This window comes from Oncorhynchus nerka, linkage group LG18, assembly GCF_034236695.1.
Source record: "Oncorhynchus nerka isolate Pitt River linkage group LG18, Oner_Uvic_2.0, whole genome shotgun sequence".
Classification (NCBI taxonomy): domain Eukaryota; kingdom Metazoa; phylum Chordata; class Actinopteri; order Salmoniformes; family Salmonidae; genus Oncorhynchus; species Oncorhynchus nerka.
Window position 1 is genome coordinate 49047104 of NC_088413.1, and position 27762 is coordinate 49074865.

The following is a 27762-nucleotide window of genomic DNA, read 5'->3' on the forward strand; positions in this document are numbered from 1 at the left end:
GAGTTTAGGGAACTTTATTAACCTTGCATTACAGTAAGCCATCCAAATGAGGTTGATATGGACATGTTTCGGACATGTTTCAGAAATGCTGCCAGTAGAAATTTGTGAAATGTTTGAAATTAAATGTATTCTGTTCAGCTTTAAATCATAGTATTGTAATGACACTACCTCCACCACTTGTATCTGCCACTCCAGACCTCTGGGATTATAGAGCAGGGCTGTGACTGCAACACAGTTAACCTATTTGTTCCCCCTAGGTTGACGCGACAGACTCCAGCTATCCATCTGTTAACACTTGTGTGCATTACCTGAAGCTGCCAGAGTATTCCTCTGAAGACATCATGAGAGAGCGCCTCCTAGCAGCTACCATGGAGAAGGGCTTCCACCTCAACTGAGCATGCTCCGTCTGCCCCATTATGACTGACCAACCCCCCCACGCGAAGCCTGTTGTGTTTTGTTGCAGAAAAAGAAACAAGCTGTGCTCTCTGAGATCTCTCCTCCCAACCTTACATCTCCCCCGTCCTGTCCTTTCCCCCAGAAAAACTTTAGGAAAACAGTCCCATGTTAACTCAATAGCTGCTGATACAGATCAAACCAGGGCCCACCTCCCCTCTCCTCCGACCCACCTGCTTACTTGTCACAGCTCTCTCCCTCCCCCAGGGCACTCTGCTGCTTTAAGGGCTTGAGCAACTGGAAGACGGGGCAGACAGTTTCCTCATGTTCTACAGTGTTTACTATCTCTCTCTCATACTTTGGCTGTGAGCATCTGTGTACAAGTTCTCTGTAGATTTTTGGGTTTTCAGACTACCACCAGCTTCTCTCCACCACCCCGGCTGGCAACCTCCTTCCTTTCCCTGTGTGATGTGAGGGGGAGAAGGGCAGCTGCTTCTGTAGAGTTAACTGTAGAGTGTTTGGGCATTTCCTTACCAGGTTGTTTTACTAGTGCCTGCGTTGTTTGAATATTAGGATTACCTTGTTCCTTTTACTTCATCTAACATCATACAATCATGATGCACATGCTTATTATTTTTCCTTTTGCTTTCGTTACTGTGTGTATTTTGATGTTTATTGCCCTGCTATAAGGATCAAAGTCCCTGAGTGCATTTGTGTAATTTGATAAAAGCTAGAGACGACAACACTGGTTCTGTGTGCAAGGCACATTTGAAAAGGAAAAAAAAGCAAGCTATGCTTTCCCTTGTATTTTCTTTGTATATTATAAACATTTATTTAACTCAAGTTGCAGTTTGAAGTAAACAGATATTTTCAAATGTGTATGCTCCAAAAATAATCATTAAAATGTTTGCAAAGTATGAAGTCTTGTTTATTTACATTAAGAACTGAATAATATTCCATGCACATTAAAGCTCCAAGGGAAGATGTATGTAATACCTCAGTTCAATCTATTACTATAGCTGCTGTATAAAAAATACCTATTCTATACAATGGATTATTATTGATAAACTCAAGTATGAAGTCCATAAATCATTTGGATGGCAATGTGTCCATTTTTTTTCCCCAAAGGGTAACACAGTGGCAAGGAAGTATGTGAACCCTTTGGAATTACCTGGATTTCTGCATAAATTAGTCATAAAAATGAATTCCCATGTTTAGCCTAACATTCTCCTGCATTATCCGTCTGCCAATTGAAGCTCAACAGGACAACGACCCAAAAGTATATCAACAGAATGGCTTCAACAGAAGAAAATACGCCTTCTGGAGTGGCCCAGTTAGAGTCCAGACCGCAACCCGATTTATTTAAATGCTGTGGCATGACCTCGAGTGGTTCACAGCAGACATCGCAAGTATATTGCTGAACTGAAACCGTTTTGTAAAGGTCTAAAATGCGTCCTGACCGTTGTGCAGGTCTGATCGGCAACCTCAAATGTTTGAGTTTATTGCTGCCAAAGGAGGGTCAACCGGTTATTAAATCCAAGGGTTCGTGTTCTTTTTCCACCCTACGCTGAATGTTTACATGGTGTGTTCAATAAAGACCTGTATAATTGTTATTAGTTTAAGTACGCTGTGTCTGTTGTGACTTCAATCAGATCACATTTTATGACCAATTTATGCAGAAATCCAGGTAATTCCAAAGAGTTCACAATTTTCTTGCCACTGTAGTCTTTGTTCAAACCATAGAGCTAGATGGAGGTCTAGTGTCCAAAAGCCTGTTTTAGCATGGGCAGCTCATGGAGGACTCATCTTTTTATTTGTATAAAGTTCTGTGCCAATTGAACTGATGGGCAGCACCATTGACGCTCCATTTTGAAGTAGTACATTTCCTTCACATTTGGTTGATCCCTCTTGATGTCCTGGTTTCAATAGGATCACCAGGAGGGATCATCCAAAGAAGTTGAAAGTCTCACCCAGTTGACTACATTAAAAATGTTTTCAGGAATTTCGGATTTCAGTGCGGATTTCAAAACAAAAATCTATTTGAACGGTCATCCAACTCAGAATCTCTGGCCTCTTTCTAGAGTTCTGACATGGTTTGACCTCGTATTTTTCAGAGTTCCCAGTTGTTTTGAATGTGGCATTAAAATACAGAAATCATCCCTGTATGGTGCAAAATGCATCATACGGGGATGGTTTGAAAGTTAAATCTTAAAAACGTGATTGCTGACAAGCAAAACATTTTGGGACTATGTTGGAAATGGACTAATGAAACAAATACCAAAATGTCATTTTTGGGTGGTTTTCCTTCAAGGATCATATAATTCCATTCAGGTTACCAGGAGGAATCAGATAATGAATTATACTTGTGAAGAGACATTCCATAACCGCAGGTGTCAGTAAATCGCCAACCTCTGCTTTATTACTGTAAAACACACTAGGTGGCAGCGTGCACCCTTTCAGTTTCCCAACTCATAGAAGAAAATTGAGTACTTCATAATGGAGATGGCCTTAATGGCGCTGCCCATCCTCTTAAAGACGCCATAATTGGACAGATACAATGATGCGAGGTCTAAGTCTATGGTTCAAACAACTGCTCAATGTGCCTCAGCCATCTTGTCCAGAGCAAGTAGAGGTGCCAGGATGCGGTTCTTGTTGGTCTCCACTATGTGTCCATTCTGGATAATCTCATCAATGATGATGTGCACTTTATCCAGGTTGAACATGATCTGAGCTGGAGTTAAGGTCATTAAATCTATAAGTCAATATTGAATAATAATTTATTCCCCATCATAGTGTAAAGGAGGGTATTGTTTCCCCCTCTCAATGAGCCCTCTCCAGTAGTAAAAATAATGTTCTTGTTATCTCTGGCTACACCAGTAACATGTCACTGGTCAGGTTGAACAACTTTGACAACTTAACAGTGAACCGTTAACACCACTGACTGTAGTTGCATTCCAATTATTATGACTGGTCTGACCCCAGCTAGTCTGAAATCCCACTGAGCCCAGACTCAGACAATGACAGTAGTCTTCATCAGTCTGTGCAATGCCATACTAAATGCCAGGGCTGGAATGGCACAGTTGGCAAGCCACATGAAAAGCACCTAATGCGAAGGTGGATAGGCAGACAGCCCCTGCTTCTGTTTCAATGACTTGTTTCCTCAAACTGATTAAAACAAGTTATAATAATTTGTAAAAGGATACATCCAATTCACTCTGTTAGGAGAGAAAAAACAATTTATTTTTCTAACGAGGAACAATCCGTTTAGAGTAATGTGTCCCAGAAAATACTGACATTAAAATACTATGCATAGGTGGTTGGATAGTTAACGTGAAGTAAATCTAGCATACAACAAGAATGTGCTGAAGTAGAGAATAAAAAGACTGAACTCACCACACGACTAAAGTACTTGTCAAGAACCTCAACAAAGTTGTGTACCAGCTCATAGATTGACAGCTCATTCTGTGGGAAAGAAGCACATCCCACACCATGAATCATGTATAATCACAATAAAACAATCTTAACCTTAATCGGTTAACACTAATACTTGTTCACTTATAACAGTGAAATGATGAACTCACCTCCGTGTCACTGATACCAACAACTATGAAGAGAGCAGCATACTGTCGATACACTAGTCTGAAGTCCTTGTATTCCACAAAAGAGCACTAGATAGAATACAATAGTTAGTTGGATGTGAATTCCAAGATGAGCTCAGTGGCACACTAACTCAGCATGAAGAATACCATAAATACAAAAAAAATGTTTAGCATGACAATGAGTGGCAAGGACTGGAATTATAGCTAAACAGACTAGGTTAGGTCTAGGTTATTTATACTAGATTTCATTCTGTCCTGTATTGTCTTGTCTAACCCCCCAGTTATATGCATTGTCTTCTTACTGCTGTGTTATACCCCTGAAAGTAAACCAAACTATTTTTTTTCTTCTAATAATGTGATTGAGAGAGACCTCTTCTTTTTTGCGTGACAGGCATCTCTTGACAACATCAGTCTCCAGAGAAGGCCTCTTCTCAATGTCCACCTGCTCATAATACTTAGACAGGCGGGTCTGGCCCTGCTTGTTAACCATCAGAAGGAACTTGATCATTGTGATCTCTAAATCCAGTGCATCTGCAAAACAGGAAATAAATATATAAATAAATGGTGTCATTGCAAATCATGCAAAGAGTCTTTGTATAATACCCTTGTTTATGCATCTGTAACTGATCAGTTAACTACATATGCCATTCAGCAGTCAGAAGGACTATGGCCAAACTAAACTAACAGTCAGATCCCCAATCTGCAGTCAGCAAACAATGCAGTCAGCAACATGATGCTGGATATGAGATGGCTACCTGAGTCATGCAAACAAACCCTGATTAGAATCCTATTTCTATTATTGATCTGGTTCACAATGTGTCTGAGCTGTACAGACTGTAACTGTATACACGCATGCCCAGGCTAATGTATTTGGATGACCCCCAAAAAAAGAAAATGGTGAGTATGTCCCACCATGCAGCGCGGGACAATTCTCTCTCCCACCCCCCGCAGTAAGGAGGCTTTCATATCCAACTCCAAGGATTGGACTAATGGCGGCCAACATATCTTTACGCTGAGAGTAAATCCAAAACATAGCCCTGTTTCACTACAACCGCATAGCCATTTCAGTGAAAGGCATCGTCAAATTCATACGGGAACACTGATCTGAAAAGGGGGAGGGAAGGCGAATTCAAGCAGCAAATTGTGCTGGGACTTTCCTCTTCTTAAAAATGGATGAACACCCCGGCGGAGGAGTTGGAATGGCCGCCTCAAGACAGCAGCAGGGGAATAACAACGTTAATCCCCAAATCGGTAGTGGAGGTGGCTCAGGGATGGGGCAGCAGCAAGACGACATACCACGGCCACAGCAATATACCATCCCCGGTATTTTACATTACATCCAGCACGAATGGGCCCGATTCGAAATGGAGAGAGCTCATTGGGAAGTGGAGAGGGCCGAACTTCAGGTAGATATTAGCATACTAACGTTAGCTCAGCCAACTAACTAAAACACAGAAGCTTGAGCAACAATGCATTTTGCCTGGATAGTGTGCAACTTTTGTTTTAGCCACTTTGCATCCAGTGACCATGCTTCGATAGCAAGTGAACGTCCTACTATAGTGTGTCCAGTTAGATAACATAGTTAGCCACGGGAATCGGTTAACTGGCTGGATAACATTAGCTTAGCACCGGCTGACAAATGCTGGCTAGATAGTATGTGATAAAGTGGAACATCAAGTTGATTTGTTTGCAATGTCTTACCCGTAGTTTTATGAATAACGTTCACTCTTGCTGCTGTGCTACTTATTTAGTCGTTTCATTTTAGAGAGTCGTTGAAATACACAAGGCTCTAATCAAACCGAATCCAGCTGACTGTCAACTAATCTCTGAGAGCAGCCATTTTGGTTTGGTCATTATGGCGACAACTTGGCTGGGTCCTCTTGAGTCGCCGACAGGCTAGCCAATGTTTGCTAAGACATCTTGAAACGGGATACATCCCATATTGTTGATCATATAAAGTCTGCAATCTTTATAACTTAAACGTATTTTTATTTTTTTATCAATAGTAAATAAACATGTAGTCTGGTGCCATTTGGATGGTTTGTGCATGTTGTTAGCAAGCTAACATAAACAAAGTTAGCTAGCTAGCTAACTGTCACAAGGCCCCAGACACAGTCTGACACACTGCGCTGTCATTTACGATCGAACAAGTAAAACAATTCGCTTTAGGCTTAGTCAGAAATCTAGCTACATAACTTTTAGAATTCACTTTTGTGTCACGGATGTGATCTTGGTCAATTTAATAAAGTTTTTCCGCTGTGGTTTATTTTATGACATTTTGACAGGTTTTTATCAAATGTATGTTATGACATCAGCTAACGTTATGTGACCTGTCGAGACTACCTGGCAGTCGTGCAGATATGAAAGTGAATGTTGGTTTCAGTGTTGTGATTGTATTAAGGAATGTGGAGGTGTTGAAATGCAAGCAGTGCCAGAGAGAGTATAGTACTGCTTTGTTTGAACACATCCCACTCCAGACAGTTGAATTGGGACCAAGAGACTGAAAAACAGTTTCTATCTCAAGGCCATCAGACTGTTAAACAGCCACCACTAACATAGAGAGGCTGCTGCCAACATACAGGCTCAAATCTCTGCCCACTTAAATAAATGGACTTCATAAACTGATCACTAGTCACTTTAAATAACACCACTTTAATAATGTTTACATATCCTACATTACTCATCTCATATGTATATACTGTATGCTATACCATCTACTGCATCTTTCCTATGCCGCACGCCATCGCTCATCTGTATATGTATATGAACATATTCTATTCATCCCTTTACATTTGTGTGTGTATAAGGTAGTTGTTGTGAATTTGTTGGATATTACTGCATAGTCAGAACTAGAAGCACAAGCATTTCGCTACACTCGCATTAACATCTGCTACCCATGTGTATGTGACCAATAAGATTTGATGGTGGCAGATGGGAGGTTTACTCCCCTTGTACTTACTTGCTCAGTGACACATACCTTCAGCATGACTCTCACTCTGCACACTGATTCAAGGCCTACCAGTCAATAGATTGGAATGGATATAAGGAAGCACAGGCTTCCGCATCCCTGTAGCTACGGTCTGTCTGTGCTTCCCCCCAGGACAAGTGAAGTGACTAGATGTTTTGACCATGTAGAGAATTGATTGTCTCACTAGATGGCCAGAAAATGAGCAAGTTTTAGTTATGTTAGGGTTCATGTACAGTAATAAATATATATATATATATTCACAGGTTTTTCATTATTTTTCCTATTTTCTACATTGTAGAATACATAGTAGTGAAGACATCACTGCTATGAAATAACAAATATCGAATCATGTAGTAAAAAGTGTTAAACCAAAATATTAGGTTCTTCAAAGTAGCCAACCTTTGCCTTGACAGCTTTGCAAATCCTTGGCATTTCTCTCAACCAGCTTCACCTGGAATGCTTTTCCAACCATCTTGAAGGACTTCCCACATATGCTAAGCACTTGTTGGCTGCTTTTCCTTCACTCTGCGTTCCAACTCATCCCAAACTATCTCAATTAGGTTGTCGGATGATTGTGGAGGACAAGTCATCTGATGCAGCGCTCCATCACTCTCCTTCTTGGTCAAATAACCCTTACACAGCCTGGAGGTGTGTTGGGTCATTGTCCTGTTGAAAACAAATGATAGTCCCACTAAGTGCAAACCAGATGGGATGGCGTATCGTTGCATAATACTGTGGTAACCATGCTGGTTAAGTGTGCCTTGAATTCTAAATATCACAGACAGTGTCACCAGCAAAGCACCATCACACCACCTCCTATATGCTCCACGGTGGGAACCACACATGCAAAGATTATCCGTTCACCAACTCTTGAGTCTCACAAAGACACTGGTTGGAACCAAAAATCTCACATTTGGACTCATAATGAAGGAAATAAATTCCACAAATGAACTTATCATGGCACACCTGTTAATTGAAATGCATTCCAGGTGACTAACTCATGAAGCTGGTTGAGAGAATTCCAACAGTGTGCGAAGCTGTCATCAAGGCAAAGGGTGGCTACTTTGAAGAATCTAAAATATCATTTTATTTAGATTTGTTTAACACATTTTGGGTTACATGATTCCATATGGGTTATTTCATAGTTTTGATGTCTTCACTATTATTCTATAATGTATAAAATTGTACAAATAAAGAAAAACCCTTGAACATGAAGGTGTGTCCAAACTTTTGACTGGTACTGTATGTATGTATTGTCGTGTCTTTGGCTATGCCGGATTAAGGGATTTGACATGCTATTCTATAACATAATTTCTCCGTAATTAATATCACCTGATTGAGCTAATCATGTAAATGTAATTAACTAGAGAGTCGGGCACCACGAAATAATATTTATAGAGCTGTTATCTTCCGAAGAAACTCTTAAAGACCTAGTAATATTTTACATCCATAGCAGTCAACATTAATCTTCATCTTACTTCAGTCTCATCTGAAAGTTGTAAATTCTTGGTTATCTGCAAGAACCCTGGCTAACAATTTGAATCAGCAATACAAAATTGGGTTTAATTATTTATTTACTAAATACCTAACTAATCACACAGAATTCACATACACACAGTTAATCATAACTTGATTACGAATTACGTCATAAAGGAAAACGTCCCTAGCGGGCGGAACAGATATAGAACCACTCTGCTCTTCCTTTGCCCTGGCTGTAGAAGACAGACAGAGAAATGGCAGCCTGACCGGGCCCTTTTCTTTCTGTTTAGAGTCTCTCCGTGGAAATAAAGAATATGATTATTAACACAGAGGCAGTGACTGTTGTATCTGGGTTTTATTTTTTATATGTTGAGGCGGAGTGTTTTTACCTCAATGAAAGTTTGACAGGATTGGTGTTTATCCTACTGATACAATGTATATGTTTTCATTATGGATCCCCATGCCTTGGCAGCAGCTACTCTTCCTGGGGTCCAGCAACATAAGACAGTTACATACAGTATTAAAATATAACATGACATGACATTTCATACCACTCCACCACCACATATTTACAATACAATATCCATGTGCACATGTGTGTAGAGTGCGTGTCTTATCATGTGCCTGTCTGTGTGCCTGTCTGTCTCTTCACAGTCCCTGCTGTTCCATTAGGTGTATTTTAACTTTTTTTAAAAATCAAATTCTACTGCTTGCATCAGTTACCTGATGTGGAATAGAGTTCCATGTAGCCATGGCACTATGTAGTACTGTGCGCCTCCCATAGTCTGTATGTATGGGTGTCTGAGCTTGTCAACACGTCTTACAAAGACAAGTAATGATGAGGTCACTCTCTCCTCCCACTTTGAGCCATGAGAGATTTACATGCATCCATGTACATTTAAGGGCCAGCTGTTCTGTTCTGAGCCAATTGTAATTTTCCAAGGCCTCTGTTCGTGGCACCTGACCACACGACTGAACAGTAGTCCAGGTGTGACAAATAGAGCCTGTAGGACCTTGTTGATAGTGCTGTTAAAAAGGCAAGGTAGCACTTTTTTATTATGGACACACTTCTCCCCATCTTAGCTACTGTTGTATCAACATGTTTTGACCATGACAGTTTACAATCCAGGGTCACCTCAACTTGCTAAATTTCCACATTATTTTTTACAAGATTTAGTTGATGTTTATGGTTTAGTGAATGATTTGTCCCAAGTACAATGCCACCCATTCTGAAACTAACTGCAGCTCTTTGTTAAGTGTAGTAGCTGACGTTTATCGTGTTGAGTCATCCGTATACATAGCCACACTGGCTTTACTCAAGGCCAGTGGCATGTCATTAGTAAAGTTTGAAAAATGTAAGGGGCCTAGACAGCTGCCCTGGGGAATTCCTGATTGTACCTGGATTATGTTGGAGAGGCTTCCATTAAAAAACACCCTCGGTGTTTGTTAGACAGGTAACTCTTTATCCACGATATAAGAGGGGGTGTAAAGCCATAACACATACATTTTTCCTTTAGCAGATTATGATCGATAATGTCAAAAGCCACACTGAAGTCTATCAAAACAGCTCTTGCTATCTTTTTATTACCAATTTCTCTCAGCCAATCATCAGTCATTTGTGTATGTGCTGTGCTTGTTGAATGTCCTTCCCTATAAGCGTGCTGAAAGTCTGTCAATTTGTTTACAGTAAAATAGCATTGTATTTGGTCAAACCCCCCCCCCCCCCCAATGTAGTTCTCGCTTGTTGAAATTGAAATCACTAAGTGTGTGTGTGTGTGTGTGTGTGTGTGTGTGTGTGTGTGTGTGTGTGGTCAGTGTCTTAATCACATCATTCTTTCATTGTGCTTGATTTGGTGATAATTTTCCACTAGGCCTCAGGTGTTTCCTTATGACTGGTGCACCACTATGTCAATACTCTCTATTAGAGGTCGACCGAATATTATTTTTCAATGCCGATTATTGGAGAACCAAAAAAAGCCGATACCGATTAATCAGTAATAATTTTAAAAAATGTTGTAATAATGACAATTACAATACTGAATAAACACGTATTTTAACTTAATATAACACATCAATAAAATCAATTTAGCCTCAAATAAATAATGAAACATGTTCAACACTTTGTTTTTGCATTATTTAAACCAAATTGGAGAAGAAAGTAAAATTGCAATATGTGCCATGTAAAAAAGCTTGCTCAGAACATATGAAAGCTGGTGGTTCCTTTTAACATCTTCAATATCTTCAATATTCCCAGTTAACCTAAAACATCTTAAGGTTATTATAGGAATTATAGGACTATTTCTCTCTATACCATTTGTATTTCATATACCTTTGACTATTGGATGTTCTTATAGGCACTTTAGTATTGCCAGTGTAACAGTATAGCTTCCGTCCCTCGCCCCGACCCGGGCTCGAACCAGGAACACATCGACAACAGCCACCGTTGAAGCATCGTTACCCATCGCTCCACAAAAGCAGAGCAAGGGGAACAACTACTCCAAGTCTCAGAGTGAGTGACATCACCGATTGAAAAGCTATTAGCACGCACCCCGCTAACTAGCTAGCCATTTCACATCGGTTACACCAGCCTAATCTCGGGAGTTGATAGGCTTGACGTCATAAACAGCTCAATGCTTGAAGCATTGCGAAGAGCTGCTGGCAAATGCACGAAAGTGCTGTTTGAATGAATGCTTACGAGCCTGCTGCTGCCTACTATCGCTCAGTCAGACTGCTCTATCAAATATCAAATCATAGACTTAATTATAACATAACACACAGAAATACGAGCCGTGGGTCATTAATATGGTCCAATCCGGAAACTATCATTTCGAAAACAAAACGTTTATTCTTTCAGTGAAATACGGAACCGTTCCATATTTTATCTAACGGGTGGTATCCCTTAGTCTAAATATGGCTGTTACATTGTACAACCTTCAATGTTATGTCATAATTATGTACAATTCTGGCAAATTAATTACGGTCTGGCCTCCTGGGTGGCGCAATGGTTTAGGGCACTGCATCGCAGTGCTAGCTGTGCCACCAGAGACTCTGGGTTCGCGGCCAGGCTCTGTCGCAGCCGCGACCGGGAGGTCCGTGGGGCGAGGCACAATTGGCCTAACGTTGCCCGGGTTAGGGAGGGTTTGGCCGGTAGGGATATTCTTGTCTCACTAGCGACTCCTGTGGCGGGCCGGGGGCAGTGCACGCTAACCAGGTCGCCAGGTGCACAGTGTTTCTTCCGACACATTGGTGTGGCTGGCTTCCGGGTTGGATGCGCGCTGTGTTAAGAAGCAGTGCGGCTTGGTTGGGTTGTGTTTCGGAGGACGCATGGCTTTCGACCTTTGTCTCTCCCGAGCCCGTATGAGAGTTGTAGTGATGAGACAAGATGGTAACTACTAACAATTGGATACCACGAAATTGGGGAGAACAATATATTTTCTAAATTACGCTCTTTGTTAGGAATAAATGGACTTCACACAGTTCTCAACGAGCCAGGCGGCCCAAACTGCTGCATATACCCTGACTGTTTGCAAGAGAAGTGACACAATTTCCCTAATTATAAGATATTCATGTTAGCAGGCAATATTAACTAAATATGCAGGTTTAAAAATATATACTTGTGTATTGATTTTAAAGAAAGGCATTGATGTTTATGGTTAGGTTTGGTGCAACGACAGTGCTAAATCATCACCCATTTGGCGAAGTAGGCTGTGATTCGATGAGAAATTAACAGGCACCGCATCGATTATATGCTACGCAGGACACTCTAGATAAACTAGTAATATCATCAACCATGTGTTGTTAACTAGTGATTATGTGAAGAATGCAACTTACCTTGGCTTCTTGCTGCCCTCGCGTAACAGGTAGTCAGCCCGCCTCGTGGAGTGCAATTTAAGGCAGGTGGTTGGACTAGTAACCGGAAGGTTGCAAAAACAAATCCCCGAGCTGACAAGGTAAAAATCTTGTCGTTCTGCCCCTAACAAGGCAGTTAACCCACCGTTCCTAGGCCGTCATTGAACATAAGAATGTGTTCTTAACTGACTTGCCTAGTTAAATAAAGGTGTTCAAAAAATAATTATAATAATAAATAAATCGGCCAAATCCGTGTCCAAAATACAGATTTCCAATTGTTATGAAAACTTGAAATCGGCCCTAATTAATCGGTCGACCTCTACTCTCTATCCCTAAAACATCTGTGCTAATTAGACCACTGAAATGTTCTTCCACGGGTCTTTCTTGGTTATACATAACATCTATAAGTAGATGAGCTGAAAATAGCGGTTCCACTTAATAGTCTACCATGGCTCCTGAAAACGGTCCGAACTGTGAAAACATTTGACAGTTTCTGACATTTTTGATGTTTTTTTTTTTTCTCTATTTAACTAGGCAAGTCAGTTAAGAACAAATCCTTGTCAGCTCGATGATTCGATCTAGCAACCTTTCGGTTACTGGCCCAACGCTCTAACCACTAGGCTACCGCCATGGTTGTGAAACCTTGATTGATGAAATTATGATTTCACTGATTGTACTCTTTATTTGTTGATTATTGAAGAAAGATACACTAAGCCACATAAACAAGTAGACAGACAGGCAAATCTAAAATACAGTTCTAAAGGTATTCAAGTGTGAATAGGCCTAAGCAGTGTTCCTTTGCAGTGAAGTGGTAGGTATATGTTATGTCGGTGATGACAAAGCTCTAAAAGTCTGCCATTATCTCTGCACCCATTTACAGGACAGCTGTACAGCGGGTAATGGATCGTGAGTTGGCCATGTCTATTCTTGCTCCAATACAGTCCATTAATTTGTCAGCCTGTTAATTTGGGTCTGTGAGCTCACTGTATCCCCAGACTGACTGTTACACATCTCAACCCTGTGACCTCACACGTACGTAGCAGCTAGGCCGATACTGGCTTTGCTAGCTGCGCTGGGATTGGTCCGAGGGCGGTGTTGCAAGGGTGGTCTGAGGGCAGGGGGGATTTCCACAGCTTTTAACAGAAGTGCTTTAACAGGAATTAGGATCATTGCGGCGATTTGATCTCTGATAGTGTACTTACTGTATTTGGATGGGCTGGGAATGTCCAGAGTCCTCACGATACGCTATTATCACGGTACTTAGGTGACGATACGATATGTATTGCAATTCGATATTGTGATTGGATGTTCTAAACATAATGCTCACTATAGAAGCACTACACCCCCTTGAACTTTTTTCACATTTTCTTGAAATATATATATTTATTCATTTTTGTCATTGTTCTACACAAAATACTCTGTCCAAGTGAAAAGATAATTCTACAAATTAATACAAATTAAACTCAAATATATATTTGTTGCATAAGTATTCATCTCCTTTGTTTTGGGAAGACTAAATTAGTTCCGAAGTAACATTTGGCTTAACAAATCACAAAAGTTATATGAACTCACTCTGTGTGAAATAGTAGTTGACATGGTTTCTGAATGACTATCTGATTGAGGGGTTAAATGTCTTTCCCTTTCCTCTGTCCCCCAGACATCATCAAGTATTGAATTTCATGCACAGATTCGAAGACCAGGGTGCTTTTATAAAAGCCACATGAAGAAGGGCAGTGATTGGTAGATGGGTAAAAATAACAAATCAGACATGGACTATGTCTTGAAGCACAGTCAATTTGATAATTATGCTGTGGATGATTTATTAAACAACCACCCAGACACATCAAAGATGCAGTTGTCCTTCTGAACTGAGCTGCAGGATCGGAAGGAAACTGTAAAGGGATGTCACCATGAGGCCATTGGTGATTTTAAAACGGCTACAGAGTTCAGTGGCTGTGATGGATGGGGGGGTGGTGAGGTGAGGATGGATCAACAACATTGTAGTGACTCCACAATAATGACCTAAAAGAAGTGAGAAGAAGAATAAAAATATACAGAATAAAAGTATTTCAAAACATGCATATGTATGCAACAAGGCACTATAGTAATAATGCAAAAGAATACACTTTTTGGCCTAAATGCCAAGCTTTCTGTTTGGGGCAAATCCAACACATCACTGAGTAACTGCTTCCTTGTATGGGTATGCTTGACATCGGCAAAGACTGGTGAGTTTTTCAGGATAAAAATTAACGGGATGGCGCTTAAGCACAAGCAAAATCCTAGAGGAAAACCTGGTTCAGTCTGCTTTACACCAGATACTGGGAGATAAATTCACCTTTCAGCAGAACAATAACTTTAAACACAAGGTCAATCTAAACTGGAGTTGCTTACCAAGAAGACGGTGAATGTTCCTGAGTGGCCAAGTTACAGTTTTGACACAAATTGACTTAAATCTATGGCAAGACTTGAAAGTTGCTGTCTAGCCATGATCCCCAACACCTTAACAGAGCTTGAAGAATTTTTAAAAAGAATAATGGGAAAATATTGAGACATACCCAACAAGATTTACAGCTGTAGTTGGTGATTCTAACATGTATTGACTCAGGGGGGTGAATACTTATCTAATAAATATATATTACTGTTTTATTTATTTTGTGTAGATCGTTGCCAGAAAATGACAATTAAATCCGTTTGAATCCCACTTTGTAACGCAATAAAATGTGAAGACATCCACAGAATGTGTAGACTTTCTGTAAGCCTGTATGTCTGCTGCAGAGAGACGATGGAGCACGAGAAAACGAGTTTTGATCAGTCAAGAAAATAAAACTGCTGAAAACATGTTGACTCACTAGTTAAAAAGAAGATAGAGAACAAGCTATAGGACAAAAAATACCAGAGTTGTTGCGCAGGTACAGCCGACTAGTGCTAGTTAACGCTACCTAACAAAAACATACAGTGCCCGTATCAAGTTTGGACACCTACTCATTCAAGGGTTTTTATTAATATTGACTGTTTTCTACTTTGTAAAATAATAGTGAAGACATCAAAACTATGAAATAACACATGGAATCATGTAGTAACCAACTTCAAGACACAAGACACGTCTTGCAACGGAAACCTTTTATCTTTTTAAAGAACCAAACAGAACACACACAAAAAAGAACATGGATGAAATGGGGAGGGACCTGCCTGATTTTGTCCAATAGAAACGTGTTTTTGTTGCAAAACATTTTCTGTTTGGAGGAAACAGTTTCTGTTGCAGAATCGCCGTAATGAATACACCCCTGGTTAGGTTATCTAGGGTGAGTGACGGACTAACTGTGTATCGTTTTGGCAGAGTGGATGTACAAACACTTGCCATGTGCGAACACACACACACACACACGAGAAACCCACATGAAACTACCCAAAGACGACTCTCTTTTGTATTCAGTCATGGCCGCTACACATGTTAATGACCAAACCAAAAATGTTTAGTTGAGTGTTGTAGCCCCCATGTAGAGAGCTGGGTCTCCTACTCCTTGAATGTGTACTCAATTTTGTCTTATTTTATTATTGTGAGGGAGTGACTGGACCAGGCGACTCAGTGGTTCAGATCCACCATAGTGTTTTCATAGCCGGTATGGTTTAGCTGCTAGCCGGTGGCACTTTACCCGTCTGGCACTTTCTCCGTCTCCATGACTACGGCATGAATGTCGGCCTCCGGTTTACCTGTCGAACAACTGGGTTGCTATGGGCACCATGACACCCCACCAGTCGAGAGGGCGTTTAGGGCGGCTAACTAAAAATACCCCCTGCCTGCTACCCTTTAAACGGCATTGGGTGTCACAGCTGCTCAGTGCTCACGAGCAGCACAGAGTTGAGCAGGAGAAGAGGGCCAGCTAAATAGTGCTGTATGAACTGAACACCCTTACAGGGGTGATCCTACTTGAGGCCTGCGTTACAACCTGGGCCTGCTGCTCTGTTGATCCCAGGAGCAACAGACACTGCTTCTCACCAGGCCTATACCAAGGTTTCCCCAATTCATCGGTGCCTATAGCTTTTCAAATGTTTTCTTTAGGCCTTTCTTTCCTTTTTTATATCCAGTGTCTTTTTCAAATACAGTGCCTTCAGAAAGTATTCACACCCCTTGACTTTTTCCACATTTTGTTGTGTTACAAGTTGATTTTCATTTTGTCTACAATTTACACTAAATACTGGTGTCAAAGTGGAAGAAAATGTATATTTTGTCTTTAAAGAAATGACTAAAACACTAATATCTTGACTACATAAGAATTCAACCTCCTGAGTCAATACATTTTAGAATGACCTTTGGCAGTGATTACAGCTGTGAGTCTTTCTGGGTAAGTATAAGAGCTTTGCACACCTGGATTGTTCAAAATTTGCCATTTACATTTTTTTTAATATATATTCAGAATTCTTCAATCTGTCAAATTTGGTTGTTGATCATTGCTAGGCAACCATTTTCAAGTCTTGCCATAGATGTTCAAACAGATTTAAGTCAACTGCAGCTCAGCCACTCGGGAACATTCACTGTCGTCTTGGTAAGCAACTCATGTAGATTTGGCCTTGTGTTTTAGGTTATTGTCCCGCTGAAAGGTGAATTAATCTCCCAGTGTCTGGTGGAAAGCAGACTGAACCAGGTTTTCCTCTAGGATTTTACCTGTGCTTAGCTCTATTCCATTTCCTTTTTATCCTGAACTCCCTAGTCCTTAATGATTACAAGCATACCCATAACATGATGAAGCCATCACTATGCTTGAAAATATGGAGAGTGGTACTCCATAGTGTGTTGTATTGGATTTATCCCAAACTTAACTTTTTGTTATGAATACAAAGTGTTAATTGCTTTACCAAATTATTTTTTTCTATTTTACTTTAGTGCCTATTGCAAACAGGATGCATGTTTTAGAATATTTTTTAGTTCTGTACAGGCTTCCTCCTTTTCACTCTGTCAATTAGGTTAGTATTGTGGAGTAACTACAATGTTGATCCATCCTCAGGGATCCATCCAATGTGGTTGCATCTGTGTGAAATTCACTGCTCGACTGAGGGACCTTACAGATAATTGTATGTGTGGGGTAGAGGTGAGATAGTCATTAGGTTAAACACTTATTGCACACAGAGTGAGTCCATGTGACTTGTTAAGCACATTTTTACTGCTGAACTTACTTAGGCTTGCCATAAAGGATTTGAATAATTATTGACTCAAAAACATTTTAGATTTTAATTTTTAATTCATTTGTTTAAAAAAAAAGGGGGTATTGTGTGTAGGTCAGTTACAAAGAAATCAGAATGTAACCCATTTTACATTTTTACATTGTGTAAAAAGTCCAGGGGTGTGAATACTTTCTGAAGGCACTGTATGTGTGGAGTCAATAGCTGGTACAGTAGGCCCCTACATGGGGTTGGGTTGCGTACATAATTAACATTTAATTTGATATAAGGCATGGAGTCATTAATGAATGGAATATGAAGATGAGAAGAAGAGTGATGTTGCAGTAGTAGGTGATGTAAGTCATTGCTGCCACTGTTATTCATCTGTTTTAATAATTTAGTAAAACATTTTTTTGCATCTGAGCTCCAAGAGTGTGCGGCTTTCTTTTATTTTCAAGTTTAATAATTTAGTAGACATGACATGCCTATTACTTCAGTGGGAAAGATTGCTTGTTTATTTATAGAATATATATAATTTAAAAAAATGTTTAACCTCTTTTTCTCCCCAATTTCGGGATATTCAATTGGTAGTTAGTCTTGTCCCATCGCTTCAACTCCTGTACGGACTCGGGAGAGGTGAAGGTCGAGAGCCATTTGTCCTCCGAAATACGACCCTGCCGAGCCGCACTGCTTCTTGACACACTGCTTGACACACTGATACGCCACAACAGATGACCTTAACATTTTGTAGAGCTTTTAAAGTTGTGAGTAAATTATTGGCTTTAACGGCAGAACCGTTAACTTATAAATGTTTTCTCCTTTCTTGTTTTTTTTTTTTCAGGCTCGAATAGCATTCCTACAAGGAGAAAGGAAAGGTCAAGAAAATGTAAAGAATGATCTAGTTAGAAGAATAAAGATGTTAGAATATGCATTAAAGCAAGAAAGGTGAGTGTATGGCTTCTCTCTTTAACTTGAGGCAATAACTTTGACATATGGCCAAGTTCAATCTGTCTCATTGGCCATTGCATGTACATTTTGTGTGTGACTGCAATCAGTGGAGGCTGCTGAGGGGAGGACGACTCCGTTCCAGCTATTACTATGAGCCGTCCTCCCCTCAGCAGCCTCCACTGACTGCAATGTAGAATTTATTATCTCAACACATTTACTAAACTCTTTCATTTGTCTTTTCTCTACCAGAGCAAAATACCATAAATTAAAATATGGAACAGAATTAAATCAAGGTGAAGTTAAGATGCCTAACTTTGAACCAGGTACAGACCTCTCCTGTCTCAACTGCTATAAAATGAAATGAATAGAATATGTTGACATACAGTGGTTTCGATAACTTTTCTTCCGTGAGGTTTGCAGAAGATACCAAAGACACAGAGGTCCCTGCTGTACCCCAGAACAGTCAGCTGACGTGGAAACAGGGCAGACAGCTCCTCAGACAGTGAGTACGCCGACACAGCATACCTATAGGGCCTCGCATCCAGCTAGCATTCTAACACGTTTATAGATCAAGATGAATTCCCATCAGAGTCTGTATTCATAGAGCGTCTCATCATGCTGATCAAGGATCAGGTCCCCCTAGTCCATGTAATCTTATTCCTTAAATGTTAAACTGATCCTAGATCAGCATTCCTGCTCTGGGAAGCTTTAGGTACACAGGCCCAGGTTTATTTAGCTAGCTAAGTCATTTGGATGTGTAATTCCGTTTTTCTGTCCCAACAGATATCTTCAGGAAGTAGGTTACACGGACACAATACTAGATGTGCGGTCTCAGAGAGTGCGTTCGTTACTGGGCCTATCCGGCTCGGAGCAGAACGGCTCTGTGGAAAACAAGAACCTGGAGCTGATCCTCAACGGAGGGGAGTCTCCAGCCAAACCAAAGGGACAAGATATGAAAAGGTAGTTTGTTAGGCCTCATCTGATGCTGCACACTGCCAATCATTTCAGTGAAGATCCAACTGACACAATGTTCACTTTTCCTGACGAAACTGAAATCACACTCTCCACTTTTCCTGGCAACTTCCTAAATAGCAGATTTCTGATGGATTCTGCACATTGGTGCCTCTGTGTGTTCAGAACAGTATGCTCTGAATAGCATCCATCCTGTTTCGTTTAATTTGCTAATGAAATCATTTGCAGTGTCGCCCGCATTGCTCTAAATAGTTGTTTTCAAACTGTTTTTCTAGGAATCCAGGAGACGTTCTGGAAACATTTAACTTCTTAGAAAACACAGATGACAGTGATGAAGATGACGATGAGGAGGGAGACCTGATGGAGGATATAGACAGCGGCAAACACACAATAAAAAAACACAAGATAAAGGTGAAGACCTCTTTGCTTCAGACGATGACATCTGCAGCCCCTTACTAATGTTGTTGTAAATGTACTGCCAGTGTCAGCACTGCGTAAATGGGTGTAATAATGGCTTGCTAAGAGCAATACTTGTCTCTTGACACTAGACTTGTATCCTCAGATCTGATTATGAATGTTGATAGTTATCAAGAGAGAACCTTTAAATGCCTGCTGTGTAAAAGAGTTCACCACAATTTAAAATTCGGTACATGAGCATGTGGAAGGAGAATACCAACAACCTTTTATTTGACAAGTATTGTTATTATATACAAGTATTGTATTAACCGTGTACTGTATTTGATCCCAGTGTGCCAGACCTGGTGGCTGACTGTGTTTGTCCTCTGTCCAGGTTGGGAACGAGGGCCTGGCCTCTGACCTTCCAGACGATCCCGACACGGAGGAGGCTCTGAAGGAGTTTGACTTTCTGGTGAATGCAGAGGATGGAGAGGGAGCAGGGGAGGCCAGGAGTTCAGGGGACGGGACCGAATGGGGTAAGAGGGTATAACATAGACATGTATTCCTCTATCCATCTGTGGGCCAGTGGTAGACATGTATTCCTCTATCCATCTGTGGGCCAGTGGTAGACATGTATTCCTCTACCCATCTGTGGGCCGGTGGTAGACATGTATTCCTCTACCTATCTGTGGGCCGGTGGTAGACATGTATTCCTCTACCTATCTGTGGGCCGGTGGTAGACATGTATTCCTTTACCTATCTGTGGGCCGGTGGTAGACATGTATTCCTCTACCCATCTGTGGGCCGGTGGTAGACATGTATTCCTCTACCCATCTGTGGGCCGGTGGTAGACATGTATTCCTCTACCCATATGTGGGCCAGTGGTAGATATAACTGAAATATTGAGTAGTGGAGCGTGTATTCTGATCTGCACCAAGAATGGCCTACCCTGTGCCATCTCAGTCACGCCAATGCCGAGTCAGCATTCCTCCTCACTTGTGCACAGGATATTCTGAGCTTCGCCTGGCCTCCCCTGGCCCTGCCACACACCTCACTGCTGCTGCGTGCCCTGCTCAAAATCCCAGCCTCTCGGTTCAGTCACACTACCCTCAGCACAACCCTCCACAGTGGCCGAGAGAAAGGGTTACATACAGAGCACCAGTCAGACCCGCTAGTAATGAAATGAACCCCATCCCACACAGTGCTGGTCTTATTTTTCATGTGGTTTTTTTGCAAGGGGTCTAACCTGTGTTTAGGAAATTGTTTCATCGCATGTCTCATTGTTATTCACTCAAGGTTTTGACTTCTACCCAGTGAAATACTTTCTAGTATGTTAGACATAAAAACCTCTCCAGCCATGTCACTAAGTCAATCCACTTAGTGTGTGCTCTGCAGTCTTGCCATGCGGGGGAATGTTTTCACACCCCACTGCGAGGCTGAGCTCTTTGTCTAGGTGTGGCCTGTATGTCGTTTACTAAACCTTCTCCTCTCCGTCCTATTCTTAGCCGAGCCCTTACCGTTTCCCTCAGGCGGGGGCAAGTCCTTTATCATTGGCTCTGATGACGTGTTGGAGAGTTTCCTGGGCCTGGGAGACCTGGCTGACCTCACCGTCTCCAACGATGAGGCTGACTACAGCTATGATGTAAGCAACTGTCAGCCCTGAACCATGACCGCCTGAACAGCACCAACCCCTCCCTGAACCCTCCTCTCCTCCTGTACCCCTCTCTCATCCTGTACTCCTCCCTGCCTCTCTCTCTCTTTCTCCTGTACCCCTCCCTGCCTCTCTCTCTCTCCTCCTCTACCCCTCCCTGCCTCTCTCTCTCTCTCTCTCCTCCTGTACCCCTCCCTGCCTCTCTCTCTCTCTCTCTCCTCCTCTACCCATCCCTGCCTCTCTCTCCCTCTTCCCCTCTACCCATCCCTGCCTCTCTCTCTCTCTCCTCCACCCCTCCCTGCCTCTCTCTCTCTCTCTTCCTCTACCCCTCCCTGCCTCTCTCTCTCTCTCTCTCCTCCTCTACCCATCCCTGCCTCTCTCTCCCTCTTCCCCTCTACCCATCCCTGCCTCTCTCTCTCTCTCCTCCACCCCTCCCTGCCTCTCTCTCTCTCTCTCCTCCTCTACCCCTCCCTGCCTCTCTCTCTCTCTCTCTCCTCCTCTACCCCTCCCTGCCTCTCTCTCTCTCTCTCCTCCTGTACCCCTCCCTGCCTCTCCCTCTCCTCCTCTACCCCTCCCTGCCTCTCTCTCCCTCTTCCCCTCTACCCATCCCTGCCTCTCTCTCTCTCTCTCCTCCTCTACCCCTCCCTGCCTCTCTCTCTCTCTCCTCCACCCCTCCCTGCCTCTCTCTCTCTCTCTTCCTCTACCCCTCCCTGCCTCTCTCTCTCTCTCTCTCCTCTACCCCTCCCTGCCTCTCTCTCTCTCTCTCTCTCTCCTCCTCTACCCCTCCCTGCCTCTCTCTCTCTCTCTCCTCCTGTACCCCTCCCTGCCTCTCCCTCTCCTCCTCTACCCCTCCCTGCCTCTCTCTCTCTCTCTCCTCCTCTACCCCTCCCTGCCTCTCTCTCTCTCTCCTCCTCTACCCCTCCCTGCCTCTCTCTCTCTCCTCCTCTACCCCTCCCTGCCTCTCTCTCTCTCTCCTCCTCTACCCCTCCCTGCCTCTCTCTCTCTCTCTCTCTCTCCTCCTGTACCCCTCTCTCTCTCTCTCCTCCTGTACCCCTCCCTGCCTCTCTCTCTCTCCTCTCTCCTCCTCTACCCCTCCCTGCCTCTCTCTCTCTCCTCCTCTACCCCTCCCTGCCTCTCTCTCTCTCCTCCTCTACCCCTCCCTGCCCCTCTCTCTCCTCCTCTACCCCTCCCTCCCTGCCTCTCTCTCTCTCCTCCTGTACCCCTCCCTGCCTCTCTCTCTCCTCCTCTACCCCTCTCTGCCTCTCTCTCTCTCTCCCTCTACCCCTCTCTGCCTCTCTCTCTCTCTCCTCCTCTACCCCTCTCTGCCTCTCTCTCTCTCTCCTCCTCTACCCCTCTCTGCCTCTCCCTGCCTCTCTCTCTCTCCTCCTCTACCCCTCCCTGAACCTCACACATGCACACAAAGCGTTGAGAGAGCGGAAGGTTCTGACATGTGTTCATTAGGAGCTTCATTAGGAAGTGGAGGGGCTTGCCGTGCTCAAGTAGTCCTAGTGCGTTACATCCTCCAGTGCGGTTAGCCCCCCCTAGCTAATTCACCACCAACCTGTCTCTATTTTTCACTCCACAGTTGTTTAAAGTTGCTGTTCTCTTTTCCTCCCTTGTCCGGTGTCTATTTTTAGCTGCCAGCCAATAAGGACACGTTCAGGAAGACGTGGAATCCCAAGTACACCCTGCGCAGCCACTTTGACGGGGTCAGGGCTCTGGCCTTCCATCCTGTAGAGCCTGTCCTGGTCACCGTGTCTGAGGACCACACACTCAAACTGTGGAACCTACAGAAGACCGTACCTGCCAAAAAGTACACACACTGTTGGATATCTTGTCATTATGGAATGTCTCATTAAATAAAATCGGTCCGAGAAACCTTTTTTAAAGAACTTTGTTTCTTCTTTAGAAGTGCCTATTTCGATGTGGAGCCCATTTACACATTCAGAGCCCATGTGTAAGTATCTAATAACCAGAAGGAACTGTGGTCATTGTTTATAATAATAAGATAAAACTATTTTCAATCAGTCAGAAAAAACTGTTTTGCATATGGCTTTCTCTCACTGTGTAAGCATTGTTATGAAATGTCGCCTTTCCTCTCCTCAGTGGGCCTGTGCTGTCCCTGGCTATGACCTCCAATGGAGAGCAGTGTTACAGTGGAGGGATTGACCACACAATACAGTGCTGGAACATCCCCAGCTCCAACGTGGACCCTTATGACACCTACGGTAAGGTTGACACATCCTCAGCCCCTCTTTAGCGTGGCCAATGTATCTGTCTAGCCTCTGTGCCTTCAGACATTGACCACAGTAACAGAAGTCAGGAACTTCTATTTTCTATCCCTTCATTTTATTCCAATCGCACCCTTGAGTAATCAAATAGCTGTTTTTCCTCTCTTATTGTATGGGTATCACTGACCCTGTCCCCTCCTCCAACGCCTCAGACCCCAGCGTCCTGGCTGGAACCTGGCTGGGCCACACTGACGCTGTGTGGGGGCTGGCCTACAGTGGCATCAAGAACCGCCTGCTGTCCTGCTCCGCAGACGGAACCGTCAAGCTGTGGAACCCCCAGGAGAAGAACCCATGCATCAGCACTTACAACGCAGAGAAAGGTGAGGACACAGGACATAGAAGTAGGCTTAGAACACAGGGCATAGACGTAGGCTTAGAACACAGGGCATAGACGTAGGCTTAGAACACAGGGCATAGACGTAGGCTTAGAACACAGGGCATAGACGTAGGCTTAGAACACAGGGCATAGACGTAGGCTTAGAACACAGGGCGTAGGCTTAGAACACAGGGCGTAGGCTTAGAACACAGGGCGTAGGCTTAGAACACAGGGCGTAGGCTTAGAACACAGGGCGTAGGCTTAGAACACAGGGCGTAGGCTTAGAACACAGGGCGTAGGCTTAGAACACAGGTAGAACACAGAGCGTAGGCTTAGAACACAGGGCGTAGGCTTAGAACACAGGTAGAACACAGAGCGTAGGCTTAGAACACAGAGCGTAGGCTTAGAACACAGGGCGTAGGCTTAGAACACAGGGCGTAGGCTTAGAACACAGGGCGTAGACGTAGGCTTAGAACACAGGGCATAGAACAGCATTACATTATTAAGGCCCAATAGCTTACTGATGTCCATTTCTCTTACGCCTTGATCATGCTGACAACGTCATTGTGTTTTGGTATACCAAAAGTACATTCATTTCCAATGGAACTCTGCGTTTGCCTTTAGCGTTGCAGAGGCAGTGCGTTCTGTATGGCTCGTACGTTGGATTGATCAAACGTGTGCGTCAAACTGTGTGCGTAGATGGCTTGACAGAAATGGTAGCAGAAGGTGAATGATGCACTTTCGTTGCGCACCTATCCAGATGACGCTGTAGGTTTGATCGAGGCGTTTGAACAAAGTTGGAGTAAAAAGTAATTGTAAATGACAAGTGAATTTTATATCGGATGTCTTTCATCTGCTCCCTTCAAGAGATCCATTTGGTAAGAATAGATTTGACAGCCATACAATCCAAATGCTACGCACTTTAACTTCCCCAGTAGTGTGGGGAGCTCGTTTTTCACACGGACATAACATGACAATGGCACTTGACTGCGGCCCTGTGTCAAGTGGCCAAGGTCGGACATTGGAGGTGCAAAAAGGCTCTTCAACTGGTGTGTCTGTGTGTGACAGAACACGGCATCCCCACGGCGGTGGACTTCAATGGCTGTGACCCCGCCCACATGGTGGCGTCCTTCAACACGGGCAACGCTGTGATCTATGACCTGGAGACGTCCCAGGCTGCCGTGGTGTTCGCCGGTCAGGGGGAGAACAGTAAGTCTATTGCACCTATCATTTAGCAGCAGGACTACAACAACCCTAGACCAGAGCCTTTCATCATTTAGCAGCAGGACTACAACAACCCTAGACCAGAGCCTTTCATCATTTAGCAGCAGGACTACAACAACCCTAGACCAGAGCCTTTCATCATTTAGCAGCAGGACTACAACAACCGTAGACCAGAGCCTTTCATCATTTAGCAGCAGGACTACAACAACCCTAGACCAGAGCCTTTCATCATTTAGCAGCAGGACTACAACAACCCTAGACCAGAGCCTTTCATCATTTAGCAGCAGGACTACAACAACCCTAGACCAGAGCCTTTCATCATTTAGCAGCAGGACTACAACAACCCTAGACCAGAGCCTTTCATCATTTAGCAGCAGGACTACAACAACCCTAGACCAGAGCCTTTCATCATTTAGCAGCAGGACTACAACAACCCTAGACCAGAGCCTTTCAACACAACCAGGGAGACTATGGGCCATAAGCTCAGTTAGAAAGGGGAGAACATATAGAATGACTTACTGAATTACATTTTCCATGGGGAGTTTGGGTATCCAGAAACATGTTATGGGGAGTTTGGGTATACAGAAACATGTTATGTGAAAATCAAGTAAATACTGGGTAACATTATAAATAAGACTCTGAATAATTTTAACTGCTAATGATATGGTTGCTTTTTCCTCTTTATATAGATATCTCATATATCCTAGACTACTAACTTTGTACACAGTTTATGGTCTGTCCTCATTTCGGGTGTTGTATTAATAGTGACTGTTGTGACCCATTCTCTCACCTGTGTGTTTTCAGCTCTGCCTGGAGCCAACCACATCAACAAGGTAGTGAGTCACCCCACCCTGCCTGTCACCATCACGGCCCATGAGGACAGGGACATCAAGTTCTTTGACAATAAATCAGGTACGTGAACAGGGGAGTACACAGTGTTCAGCTAGCTACTCTGACTGACTGACTCAGTTCCTAGATGGGAGAATGACTAAGACCAGTCATATATAGAGAGCTGTTTTGTACATGTTCTGTAATCTGTCTGCCTGCCATATCTCTGTACTGACTTGTGTATGTCTGTCCTGTTGCGTAGGTAAAGTGATCCATGCGATGGTGGCCCACCTGGATGCTGTCACCAGCCTGGCTGTGGACCCCAACGGGATCTACCTGATGTCAGGAAGTAAGTACAAGCAACGTAGCTGTGGGGAATTTTTAAGAGGCAGCATTCGATGGTCACCAGCTTACTGGTTCTGATTCTAAGACTAGTATCAATATTCTTCTACACATTTTGTATCCTATGACAACACACTGATATCCAGAGATATGATATCCAGAGAGAACATTGCTGATCCTACCTTCCTTTCCTTGTTCCTCCTCCGTAGGCCACGACTGTTCAATCCGCCTGTGGAACCTGGACAGTAAGACCTGTGTGCAGGAGATCACTGCCCACCGCATGAAGTCGGACGAGTCCATCTATGACGTTGCCTTCCACCCGTCTAAGGCATACATAGCAAGTGCGGGGGCCGACGCCCTGGCCAAAGTATTTGTGTAGTTGACAAGCTCTGCTCTGCCAGACTGAGCTGAGCGTGTAGACACAAAGAAAGAATAGACTGCTTCACTGCCTTGTGTAACAAGAGTAGCATTTTATGACACTACATTGACGCTGCCTCCCTCCATCCCTATTGAACTCTACACTTGACAGAAACCAGGTGCCAAGGAGACTTATGCCAGGCATGGTGAGTGGAGGAGCGACCAATCAGTTGTCTGTTTTCGAACACAAAAACATTTAACTGTAATTTACTGTAAGTTAAAAGCTGGAGTTAAACAAGCCAGTGTATGTAGCCTTTTGACTAGGTTTGAGCTGAGCTAATATCTGTCCTGTAGGTATACTTCAGTGATCATGGACGGAGTGGCTGTCGTATGCGTCAGACAGTGGGTCGTGAGAGAGAGATCGAGAGGTCGGGACTGGGTCACGTCTTTTAATCTGATTCACACAACTGGGCTGACCCCGACCATACTGAATTGGCTTAGATATGATCTTTTCACATTGTTCTTTTCACCATGTTTCCAGTAACTATGGTGGATTTGTGACCAGGCCAGTACAGCTCAGCTTGGCTCGGTTTATCTCGCTAGTGTGAAAAGGGTATTTAACAGGACTTGGCCACAGCCCCTGGTGGGCCGACCGGGAGACCCTGCGGCGTGGATTCAGTTCACGCTAAACACGAGTCACAGGCGTCCCCCTCAACAACCATGTAGCGAGAGAAAAAATAATATGAATTGAACTATGTCAATCAACTTCACTTTAGCATAGGTTACATTACATTTTTTGTGGGGGGAAAAAAAAAAGTTTTTATAATCCTTTTTATATAAATATAGTCTGTCAGAACAGCACTGAAAAAATAGTTTGTTTAAAGAAAAAAAAAGGAATATTTATTCCTGGTTTGAACCCTTCATCACAGCTCATGCTGCCCCCTACAACCCTGATCTGACTTTTTCCCGTGTCACAGAAAACACTCGTTGAT

The 27762-nt window shown here is 43.1% G+C and overlaps 3 protein-coding genes across 3 annotated transcripts in view; 2 read left to right on the forward strand and 1 right to left on the reverse strand.

Annotated features, from left to right (window-relative positions):
• The window catches only part of hectd1 (HECT domain containing 1), a 27509-nt gene extending 26199 nt beyond the window's left edge, over positions 1–1310 (forward strand). The window contains 1 exon segment of the mRNA XM_029687765.2: positions 258–1310. Within this exon segment, the coding sequence (XP_029543625.2) occupies positions 258–395 (138 nt within the window). The 3' untranslated portion in view covers positions 396–1310.
• ap4s1 (adaptor related protein complex 4 subunit sigma 1) lies at positions 1300–5856 on the reverse strand. Its single transcript, XM_029687772.2, has 6 exons — positions 5694–5856; positions 4363–4523; positions 3975–4061; positions 3787–3855; positions 3597–3608; positions 1300–3119 (listed from the first exon to the last, which is right to left on the reverse strand). The coding sequence occupies exons 2-6, from the start codon at positions 4498–4500 to the stop codon at positions 2988–2990; spliced, it is 438 nt and encodes a 145-aa protein (XP_029543632.1). The 5' UTR covers positions 4501–4523; positions 5694–5856; the 3' UTR covers positions 1300–2987.
• Positions 4941–27596, forward strand: strn3 (striatin, calmodulin binding protein 3). Its single transcript, XM_029687769.2, has 16 exons — positions 4941–5398; positions 18287–18390; positions 18643–18716; positions 18814–18895; positions 19177–19353; positions 19641–19776; positions 20156–20297; positions 21267–21403; positions 23050–23225; positions 23322–23369; positions 23519–23640; positions 23856–24023; positions 25088–25228; positions 26048–26155; positions 26334–26420; positions 26623–27596. Exons 1-16 carry the CDS (start codon positions 5162–5164, stop codon positions 26790–26792), a joined length of 2109 nt encoding a protein of 702 aa, XP_029543629.1. The 5' UTR covers positions 4941–5161; the 3' UTR covers positions 26793–27596.
• The last annotated feature ends 166 nt before the right edge of the window (positions 27597–27762 follow it).